The sequence below is a fragment of the Grampus griseus genome (assembly GCF_964374135.1).
Source record: "Grampus griseus genome assembly, chromosome: 3".
NCBI classification, from domain to species: Eukaryota; Metazoa; Chordata; class Mammalia; order Artiodactyla; family Delphinidae; genus Grampus; species Grampus griseus.
In genome coordinates this window covers 124,152,245-124,164,392 of record NC_139019.1, presented here as the reverse complement: position 1 = coordinate 124,164,392, position 12,148 = coordinate 124,152,245, and the positions used below count along the sequence as shown (strand labels likewise).

Below are 12,148 nucleotides of genomic sequence, written 5' to 3'. Positions count from 1 at the left end.
CAAGTTCTGGTTCAAATGGAAAACATGGGCTCTCAGGGCCACCAGCCATCTGCTTACTCAGTCATAGATTTGTTGATAGGAAACATGAGTGCAGAATTGTAGTGGACCCACGATCTGTGGGAATTCAGCAAGACTCAGCAAATACAAGGTAAGCATGTTACAGAAGCTGCTGACAGAAAGACGATGGGAGAAAGGAAGATGCTTTATATACATTATGTATTCACGTTGTGTTTGCTTTGAGTCTTAGTAACTATGTATGGTTGGTCTACCAGAATTCTGTGCTCACAGGGCATCACTAACGTGAGAGGCAGCAAGGAACTATGGTGTACACACATACTGCACGTGTCATCTCTGCTCACATGCATGCTTCATTGTCCCTCAGAGATCACAAGTTCAAAGATAAAGTTATTGAGAATTCCAAGATGAGGACAAGCAGAACATTACACCAAGCTCTGGGTTCCTGTGTGACTGCTTTGGTCACACAGCCATGAAGCTGGCCCTGTCCTCAGTCCTTCCCCAATCCCAACCTGAAGGAGCTCTCACAAAACATTGTTCTTGTTGAGATCACACCGGGAAAACAGTGAGAATAACATCAGAAGAGCTCCACTTGCTTCATCAAATACTCAGGGTTAGAAAAGTTAGTGCTGTTTGCAGAGTGTACTTGCAAAAGTTCGGTAATAAGTGGCTTAAGCTGCCCTCCAGGATGCCTACTGCTGGACTAAAGTGCTGAGGCCTAAAACATCATCCTTTCCACTGTCTCTGACTCAGAGGAAGGTGAACTTTGGTAAGTAAACAAAGGGGCATTGGACCCAATGTAGCATAATGGCTATAGGGGCTGGAGTCTGTCACATCTGGATGTCAGTCCTGTCTGAGATCTGTCATTTACTATCTATATAATCTTTAGCATGTGACCAGACATCTCTAGGCCTCTGTTTCCTCACCTGTAAAATGGGAATAATATTAGAACCCATCTCCTAGGGCTTTTGTTAAGGTTAAATATGATAACGTATGTGCAGAGCTGAGCCCAGCTTCTGTTACACAGAAAGTGCTCCATGCACGGAAGCTGCTGTAACTGTTGTTATTATAATTGTAGATATAACATTGTTCATATCTTGGTTAAAACAAACAACTTCTCCAGTTATTTTCTCAGCCTCCTGATAAGCATCTCTTAAGAAATGAGTCAATAGAAATCTCTGTGTTCTAAACACTGCTCCTTAAACAAGGAACGCAGAGCTCCCTCTGTTAGAAGAAAAGCCAGAAATGAATGAAATTAAATTAATTACACTGTTTATAAATAATTGTTTAAACATGAGACAAGACCTGTTTCCTGGGTACATCATGCCCTGTGCTGAACAGTTGGGACTCTTATTTTGAATATGCCTTCTGGCTTTTAAATTACCTATAGGCATTTCTTTGATCCGACATAAAACATGCTAACTTGTCTAACAAGTTGGTTACAGTCTGTGTGTATTTGTTTTCCCCCTTTGGCTCTGCAGGTGCTCTTGTTGCTAGGTTGTTAGGGTTCCATGTACCAGCCCTCTGAGATTGGTGCCCACTGTGCATGTCATACTTCAGGGCAAACCCCAAACCACACCCAGCTGCAGTGGTGCTCAAGGTGGTTTATCAGAGGTCAAGAATAGAGGCAGTGTGATGTGGGGCTCTGACCCTTGACCCTGGCTGCACACTAGAGTCACCTGGGAGCTCCTGGGTTCCACATGTAGAAATTCCATTTTAATTGGTCTGGTTGGGGACCAGAAATGCGTATGTTTTAGGAGCTCTAACGTACAGCAGGATTGAGAACCATCAGTGTTCTCAATGGACACTGGAAAGAGCAGGAAGCCTGTCTTCTAATTCCTTACTGATTGCTGTCATTTCTCTCAGCACCAATAAAATGAGAAAGTTCACATAGATAATGCTTCAAGTTTAGGTCTAGCTCCATGTCTTAAACTATTGAGATAGTCTGGATTTAAACTGGTAGTTCTCAACTGGGGACGGTTTTGTTTACCAGGGGACATTTAACAATGCCTGAAGGCATTTTTGGTTTTCACAACTGGTGGATGCTACTGGCATCCAGTGGACGGAGACCAGAGATGCTACTAAACATTCAAGAATGCATGGGACACCCCTCCCCAGAGAATTCTCTGGTCCCAAATTTCAAAATAAATCTGTGGTTGAAAAACCTTGCTTTAAACCAGTCCTCTGGGATTTGTAACAAAGAACCTCCTTACCTCTGCCAGGGGACAGCAGGAGGAGAGGTCTTTGATCAATGCCAGGAGTTGTGTGTGCTTTTATCTGCCTTCTACAGTGCAGCCCCTGCATCCCTTGGCTCCTCTTAATCCACATCCACACCCAAGACAAGACAAGGGGGAAAAAACCCTGTAAAAGGCAATTATTTCTGAGAGGAAGGGCCCTGAATGTCCGTGATTAGAGTGCCAGTAGTAACCTTGCAGATAAACCCTTTCTCCGAGGCAAGCTCTGTGAACTTGTTCCCTTACAGCATGCACTTGCCAGAGACACAGTCCTCCCAATTTAGTCGGAGCAGCTGTTCAGGAAGGAATTGCCTCCAAAGCACACTTAAGAGACCTACTAGGAAACCATATCCCTGTGTAAATGTGTGCTTAGTCCACACTGTAATGATACCTGACTCTGGCCCATAGAAGTGGTAAAGCTGCTTCTTACTCTGGGTGTCGACAAACTAGAGTGTCTCCAGGAGAGGAAAAACATGATGATTTTCTTTGCAGAATTCATGAAGGAATGGGGCATGATGAGTTTAGGGCTCAAAGAAGATTCAGGTCATGAGCGTTGTTTTTAATATCTCTGAAGGCTGTTTTGGGAAAGAGGGATCTGATTTGTTCTGCGTGGTCTCAAGGGAAAGAGGTAGGTACAAAGGATTGAAGTTTTAAGAATGCATGTTTCAGCACAAAATGGAACGGATCCTCTTACTAAGTGTTGATGGACCATCAGTCACTGGAAGCATTGACTGATCATTTGTCAGCATGGCCAAGGAAGGGGTGGGAGGTCAAAGGAGATATTGTCAGACCCTTTCTTTGTGATTGTGTGAGTTACAGAACCACGCAAGTCCTCCCACAGTGCAGTTAAACATGAGAGAGCACAACCTACTTTAGCCAGTGTAGCACTTTGTTTGGTTGAAGCTGGAGACCTTCTGGAAAGGTTACCAGTGGGAAGAGATGTGTCAATTGCAGGGACCATTTTCTTTTCCTTTATGATTCTTCTAGCAGTCTGGCTAGTAGGAAATTTAGACACATCTAAGGAAGGAATCCATTCCTGGGTTCTATAGATGCCTGCTTAGTGGTTAAGCAGTTGATTTTATTCCTGAGATCCTGTTTGAGAAAAATGTTGTCATATCCACCTATCCAGATAAATTTCTGTTCTTTGAGGCTTTAATATGAATGGAATTGCTGTTTAAAGATTTGTAAGGAGAAGGACTGAGATTAAAGAAATATCCTCTCAACCTGGTTTTCATGTTCTTCCTTTTTCACATGGGGACAGTTAAGACCTGGACTTCTCTGGTCTGAAGGTAGTTATGGCAGGGTCCCAACCTAGAGGAAATCAGAGTACTGATGAAGAAGTTTAGTGTTATGGCTAAAAGCATAGGACTTGGCATTTGATGAACCTCAGTCTGAATTCAGGTCCTGCCACTTTGAACCTGCATGATCCTGGGCAGGTTACTTGGCCTCTTGCTGCCTCGGTTTCTTCCTGTGCAAAAGTGGAAGTAAAGGTGGTTCTTGCCTCATAACACTGTTACGAGGCTGGTGTGAGATACTGTACATATAGAGCTTGGGATAAGTAACTTATTGATATATTGTGATCTCCTTATCATAATCATCATCTTAGTAGGCAAAAAAGCAGGAACACTAGGTTGGGAAGACAAGGCTTCTTTTTCTGGAACACTGGTGCATTGTCAGAACTGGGTCTGAGGGGAAATGGTTTGGGGTCAAAATCATCATAATATCCTCCTCATAAGGTACAGGATAGTTCCTGAGCAATAAGTTCAGAAGCAGAAGGAAAATTACTTCAACTGCAAGGATAGGGGAACTGTGGGGAAGGGAGTGAGGCAGAAAGTTCTAGCTTCTGTGCTCCAAGAAATGCTGTGAAATCATCTCCAACCCTTGAGCAAGGAAACCTGGTGGATGGCTTCTGGTTATATAAACAAATATCTGAGTGTGCTCTGGGTTATATTCAACCAAAGAGCCAAGAACCTGCTTTTTACCAAGTGATTTCTGAATTATTTTCTCATTCTCATTTTTTACAAGATTCTTGGAAACATTTCACAGTTAGAATTATCCTTGGAGAGCTTTTTGTTCTCTAAGAAATGGGTGAATCTATATTTTGATAAACCTGACAAACAAATATATTTGGTGCCTACTCATGTTCCTTTTATTCTTTTCAAACTTTTATTTCCTTTGCTGGCTTGTATAATGGAATTTTTCTTCTATTTGTGAATTTTCATTGCCTGCTTAGAGTTTCTGACTTTGGCAAAAGGAGTGTGTGTGTGTGTGTGTGTGTGTGTGTGTGTATGATTGTCATGTATAATAACTAGTTGCCTAAGAATAACTTGGTTTCTTGGTCCAGACGTCACCATCTTTATTATCGTCATCTTAGCATCTACCATTTACTGAACACTGGTTTTATATGCCAGCCATTGTGCTAAGTGCATTACATGTGTCATCTCATGGAATCCTTAATATAATCCATGGAGCAGGTATTAAAATCCCCATTTTACTGATGGGGAAATTGAGACTCAGAGAGATTAAATAACTTGGCTACTGTCCTATAGCTGGTGAGTGGTGGGCCAGGATTCTAACACATGTTCACCTAATTTCAGAGCCCTTGCTGTTAACCACTAAGCTGTGCTCCTTGCTAGTTAATTAATCACTCTTGAAATAATGCAGAACTTTTGATTCTTAGATATGGAAGGGGCTTCAGAAGTGATCTGGTCAAATATCCCAACCAATGCAGTGATCTCTTCTACAACTTATCTAGTAGGTAGTTGTCTGTCTCCCCTCCCAATGAGGGGTAACTTATTATTATCCAAGGCAAGACATTGGCTGGGTTGCAAATTATAATTTTTTTGCCTTTGGTTTTCTTTTGGGACTATGTGTATAATATAACCATAAAGAGAGAAGCTATTTCATGTGTATCGTTTAAGAGAATGTTAAGGCCATTCAAACATGTGGGATTTTAAACTGTAAATGCCAGCTGGATTGAGCTGTAATAGAATAGCCTTGAGCAATATAATGTGACTTGCAGTGGGCAGATAGTGAAGGGCATATAAAGCCCTTCTTGCCTGACCCAGTCTGGTTTTCCAACTCATTTCCCTTAACTCTCCCCCGACCTAACTCCCTATGCAATAAGCATGCAAGATTGATCAGTTTTCCCTAGATAAGTAGTGAATTCTCCAGCCTCTGGATTACTTCTGCTGTCTCAAATGCTCTTTCTCACTTTGCTGCCTGGCACAAGCCTACTCATTCCTTGAGGCACAGTTCCAATATGAGCTCTCTCAACTTTCCTGATCCCTACCCCCTGAATATTGGAGCTAACCACTTCCTCCTCTGGGCTCTCACACCTGCTTCTCTTTTTCTTGGAGGCTCAGCTCATCCTGTGGGATCTTAAGTAACTTTATGCACTGAAAACACCCTCTGCTCACATGGACAGCTTCTCGAGAGCAGGACATTTCCTACCTGCAGTGTCTAAGAGTCGAGGGTGCCTGTTCAGTGAAGGTGCACATTTAGTGAAGCTGGTATGATAAGACTCTGAGTTGGATTTGCCTGGTTCAGCTGGTGGCTCCACCTCTCCCTAGATGATTTGACTTGGGCAAGTTACTACGCCTCATTCCACACAACTTGAGCCTGTAAATAATAAAACCTATGTGATAGGATTGTTGTGAAAATTATATGAGATAATCCATGATTAGTTTAGCACAATCACTGACACATAATAAACGCTCAATTAATATTGGCTGATATTATCACGGATCCATACTTTTCTCCTACATATTTTTAGGTTCTGTCATATCAAAATAGTTCAGCAGAAGAAGCAGGCAGACAGTCTGATCCCCCAGACTCAAAGTTCCAGTCTTTTATTTGTGCTTTAGGAACTGTGGTAGACAGTGGGAAAAAGCCACACAAGGAAATTGCTTTGACCTTTAATTATATGTGCACATTGAGAAATAGAAGTGCATTCGGATTAGAATAAGCCATGCATACTGACTTGATCTTGCACTTCAGCATGTTGAAACATGGACATATCTGAGGCTGGTGGTGCAATTAAAGAGCCCCTGAGAATATGTTTTGTCCAGAGCTACAAGGTTAGGCATTCCAAACTGTGCAAAGTTAGCTATCTGGGATTCTTTCTGCAAGCAGCACAAAATAATAGAAAGATCCCAGAGTTCCCACCCTGAGGATGCATTGCTTTATGTCCTTGTCAAGACACTGTCCTCCCTGCAATTAAGTTTTCTCATCTAGTAGGGTTTTTTGTCATTTGCCTGCTATTTTCACAATTTTTACCCATATCAACATTCTGCCCATGCTATTATTTATTTACTATATATCTTTAAATACATTTTTAATTTAAATAAATCTGTTTGTAAATGGAACTCTCTATTATGACCTTAAGTGAAAAATCATATAGAGAAGATGATTTTAAAATTAAATACAATGAAAACAAAACAAATTATTATTATTTGCATAACTTTTTTACTATTAAAATTTAATAATATTGTTTGCCAAAGTCTCTGAGTCAAAGGCCTGCTCTCCATTTTATTAGGTAGTAGAGAATTGTTAAAGGCCTGCTCTCCATTTTATTAGGTAGTAGAGAATTGTTAAAGGCCTGCTCTCCATTTTATTAGGTAGTAGAGAATTGTTAAAGTCAGAGTGGGGCCAAACTGAGTACGTCTCTTTGAAATGAGCAGAATGAGTGAAAGAAGTATTGGATCTCCTTACTGTGATTCAGATTGTTTAACGTTGTGCCTTTTTGTTTGGCATATCACCTGTGGAAAACATCCCATGTTTGGGAAATACTAGATCTTCCAGAGTCAATATTCTCTTCTGGTTGATAGTGATCTAAAGACAAATGAAGAAATTGGCCTAGGCCATCACCTTTTGAGCCATTGAGTTTACTGATAAATTAGCACAAGTTTATGTGCCTACTGTTTATAAACAGTTCAATTAGTTTTTATCAGCTAATTGTAACCAAGCATGCTATTTTTTTCATCACATGAAAAACACCTTAAAAAATATTGCTTTGTGCATCTCTTTACATTTTTTGCCACCTCATTTTCATGATTCATCACCAAGTCTCTGTCCTCTTTTCATCATCAGTGTCATAAAAGCGAACAAATACCCCTTGTCCACTTTGCTAAAGTGGACTCTTTGCATGCATGTCAATGCTTCCTTTCTGATCCCTTGTGCAGAATCGCTGAATGTCTCATACTGCTAGCTCTGGCCCTTCCCACTCACTTGTCCTTTCTCTTACTGCCCCCTGTCTCCAGTGCTAAACTGTGCCTCAGGTGTGAGTAGAATAACTGGACATTCACCTCCTCAGGGAATCTTATACTCCCATGTGCCTAAGAATTATGTGAGAGCACTTTTTAAAAATGCAGATTTCTGCCCTCCCCATCCCACCCCTGCCCTCTCCCCACTCCCCACTCCCACCCTCTTGTCAGAGGTCTGATGTGGATCCTGGGAATCTGTATTTGCCATAAGTACCCAAGACAATTCTGATGCACACAGTCTCTGAACAATTTTGTGAAAGATGACTTAGCTAGTGATCTCTCTCATCTTCTCCTCTTTTTCCTTCTCCTCCTCCTCCCTCTTCTTCTGGAACAAAGGGAATTGTAACTCTGTTTCATCAACCGTTAATATTAAACTTCATCACAAAACTCTTCCCACTGTACAAATGATTTCCATGTTTCCCAATGGACAGAATTCCTGATTTGGGAGGCAGAACACCTGATTTATAGCATTAGATCCACTGTTACCTAGCAATCAATCTATGCCCCTACATTGTACCTACTTTCCTTCCTTACAGGTTTGTGTTGAAGATTAAATGTGGAAAATGATACAAAAATGCTTCATAAATTGTAGAGGATTTTACTAAAACTATTAAAACAAGAAGCTGCATCTTAAGTCTGTTAAAATATCAGAGATTCTTTTTTAATGATGTTTTGCATCAGAAATTTTGAGCGGCTCTGCCAGTGTTTCTGATCAAGCATGTGTTTAAGGAAGGACAGTTGTGGTCTCGCTGCATTTTAAGTTGTGGCATCTCAGGCGCTCCCTATCCTATCCTAACGAGATACATTTAACAGCTTTGCAGTGTAACTTCACAGATTCAGAAATTGAGGTCTTTCAGATTCTTTAATACAAATCCAAAAATTATCCTCCCTGTTTCCAGCGAAACCTCTTCCCTCCACACAGAATATAAAGTATCAGATACTAACAAAAGAATATTAAAGCCAAATTTGAAGCAATTACCCACAGCTTTGGAGAACAGTCCCACACACAGCTGGTACCCAATAAGAAGGTCTGTATTTGTCACCCACCATCTCTGCTCCTCATAGAATCAGAATGTCAGAGCTGCAAGGGATCTTACAGATAATCCTCCTTGTTTAAAGAACGGGGAAAATAAGGCACAGGAAAGGGACTAAGTCCTCAGAGGCATGCATGGATGGAGGCTAAAAAGGCATTGGAATCCAGGTTCCTGTCTTCTGGTTTATTGTTCACATTGCTGAGTTAGTAGGGTGGCCTTGTGGTTGAAAGTGAAAGGGGCTCACTGAGTGTTAAAGCTGTGCCTCCTGAGTGTGATTCATTGTATGGGTCGAGGTCTCTTGGGGTGCAGCATATTGCACCATGACTTTGTATCCTGAATGAAGACCTAAAAGGCAGATGATATTAAATTGTTAACTGTGAACAATTAGACTAGTACAGGAGTGTAAACTGAGACTGACACAGGCCAACCAGGACACAAGATCACCCTAGCATTATTCTCAAGTCTCCTTTTTCCCTACTTAAAGGGAGTTGGTTGTGAGTCCTCCATGGAGTTAAGAGGCTGGGCCATTTTCGTTTATTCATGACTTCTCTCCTTGGCAAGGGCTATATTGATGTCTGAATAAAAAGGAGTGGTACCAGGCACCCAATAGCAATTCTGCAGAAATCTCAGTCTTTATTTGAATATTTGGAAGGATTATATGACATAACCAATATAACATTTTGGAAACACTTCCCAAAGAGCCTCCTCCTTGATCCCCAACTGCTCTGGAGCCTTCCACTTACCCAACTCAATGCTTCACTTTAGCCCAGATCTTCCTGCTTTGTCTTGCATCCTCTCTCCTCATTCTTCATTATGTTTATTCACTTAGCCCCTTCCTCTGCTCTCTCTACTTTCCTCCTGACTCTGCAGGTTCTTTTTCCTTTTCCACCTAGTCTCCCTGGTTCTGAATCACAGAAAATATATACACCTCTTGGCAAAGATGTTCTTTTAGTGGGTAAGAGGGGTTAGCAGGAAAGAGTCCCATATTAACGTCCCAGTTACATTGTGTTTCAGTAAGAGGAGGAGACACATCATACTGTAGGCTTCCCAGGGGAAGAATAGATATAATATACACCCACGTACATATTCCTTTTACCCTGAGTCCATCATAGTGGGACAAAAAGATGCTAGAGACAGCAGAACATGAACACTGGACTTAGTGGTGGTTCTCAAGATGATGAGTGACAGTGTATCAGGACAATTCAGAGCCCAGACTTTGGAATCAAAATTGACTGGAATGTAAGTCTGATTCTGCCATTTATTAACTGAATAAATTTGGGCAAATTATTTAAACTGAAACTCAGTTTCCTTGTCTGTTAAATGGGTTTAAAATACATGAACTAATGGATATAACACACTTAGCCCAGTGCTTGGCACACAGGTGCTGCCCTAATGGGTGGTGGTTTTTATTGTTGCTAATAATGATAATAATAAGTATGATACAAAGGGAATTTGGCCAGTGAGAAATGAGAAACCCTTCCTTTCTCCCTCCCTCCCTCCCTCCCTCCCTCCCTCCCTCCCTTCCTCCCTTCCTTCCTTCTCTCCTTCCTTTCTTCCTTTCTATTCATTCATTCTTTCTTTTAATAGATATGTTCAGTGAATAAAACAGATAAAAATGTGGGGCATATGTAAAGACATTAGGCCACATCTTGAGTTTTCTAGAGAGCTTATACTTGAAGAATGGCATGTGGAAAATCTGGCAGAAGGAATGTATAACCAAAGATGAATCAAAAGGTATGTTTAGAGCAAGTAGAAAACCCAGAAATAGCTGTCATTATTTAGGGACGAAATCTTGCATATTCTGCTTTAGTAAGAATAATCTTGCAACTGGAAAGAAGAGCACATCACAGGGAAAAAGTTGCTGCCTGGGATTGATGGAAAACTTTTAACTGTCTCTGAGCCAAGATGTATTATTTCTCACGGGATTAAAGGAACTGGTTGATAAGACCTCTGACTGGAGCTCTTTTGTGGACTCAGGATATGATGGCAGCCTGGAGACCAGTAAATATTGTCCCAGTTCTTAAAGAAAGATAAAAGCTAGACTGCAGAAACTATAGACTCATAGCTTGAAATAGACCTTATCAAAATTCAAAGACAGTTATTATACAAATGATTTGTATGCAAGAGTCAGTGTTGTTTCATTAAAAAATAATTCATGCCAACTAATTTCATTATCTATTAGGACAGATTTACTGCTTGACAGAGACATTTCAGCAAAGCATTACACAAAACCTTCCATGGGTGGGTCCATTCTCAGGCACACGGATTGTTACTGTCTGCTGGGAAGGCAGTCTGTGGTGGGGTACCACAATTCTCTGGCTTAGCCCTCTTCAATCAGTAGTTTTTTTCTCTTGACTGAAGATTGAAGATCTAAGAAGATCTTCAAGAAGATCTAAACTGAAAAATCTAGGTAGCAATAGATTATCTGATCTTCCTATGTGTTGGTAAAATCCTTAAAGTCTAGCTTGAGTCAGTGCTAAATAATCCTATCTTGAGTGTTGAAACTGTTATGATTTAGAATGATCTCAATTGACTAAAATGATACCAAATCAATAAAATGAAATTAAACTGAGACACATGTCCTCTATTTTGGCTAAATGAATGAATGAGTGAATAAATAAATAAAATAAACTGTACCAATGTAATAAAGAACCACAAGAATTGACAGCTGTTTGTATCAAAAAGATAAAAGTTGGCAATGAGTATAACATATAAGCCAATAGCATATTACCATTGTCAGAAATGAACTTAATGTTGACTGCATTCATAGAAGTAAACTAAATTGATGATGAAAAGTATGTGACATAAATCAGGCTCACTGTGTAAATTTGGGCTCTTTCCTGGTACTATATTTCAAGAGAGATAATTATAATAAGGATTGTGTTTAGAGGACAGTGCCCATTATGGGCAATAATCTGGAGACCATAATATATAATGAACTATTAAAGAAAATGGAAATGTGTAGCCTGGAGAAGAGAAAACTTGGAGGATATAATTAGTGGAGGGAAGAATTTTGAGTGGGCCTGGAGGGCATAGTAGTTCCACAGGGTAGAAGCTGTAGGAAGGCTGATTTTGGCAGAACATTAATAAGCTCTTGCCAATAACTAAAGTTGCTCAAAAATAATATGGCCTGGCCGGTCAGTGGAGATTCCTAAGCAGGGGCTAAACAACTACCCATCTGCATGGCACAAGGGGCTTTCCTGCAGTGGGTGGGCTCTTTCACCAGCCTATCTGTCCATTCCAACTCTGAGGTTCTGTGATCTTCTCCCCTCTCTAGGGATGCAGTGGAGTGTGGTGGCCAATGGGAGAGTCAGTCCCACCCCCCAACAACTTCTTCTTTGGTGGCTGCTCAGCCCAGTGACACTTAGGCCCCTGGGGCAGTGACCCTGAAGACAGCCATCCCTCCAAGAGAGGGCCAGGTCCTAAGCTGCTGCTCGTGCCTGACTGTGCCCGGTATTCTCTTCACCCAGCATCCATCCATTGGTGCAGGCACCCCATGCCCATTGGGCTTTTCCTCCAGGATTCCAGCAGGTGGCAGGGGACAGGAGGGCTCCCTTGTTCACTGGGGGTTCTCCTCCAGAGATCCCCCTTGAAGGGATCT

General features: G+C 41.2%; 1 protein-coding gene across 1 annotated transcript in view; it reads left to right on the top strand.

Annotated features, from left to right (window-relative positions):
- The window catches only part of HTR4 (5-hydroxytryptamine receptor 4), a gene marked incomplete at both ends in the record, with an annotated part of 128,453 nt that extends 116,538 nt beyond the window's left edge, over positions 1-11,915 (top strand). Inside the window, one exon of the mRNA XM_082652097.1 lies at positions 11,825-11,915. Within this exon, the coding sequence (XP_082508223.1) occupies positions 11,825-11,915 (91 nt within the window). The remainder of the gene's footprint in view (positions 1-11,824) is intronic.
- Positions 11,916-12,148: the final 233 nt, after the last annotated feature.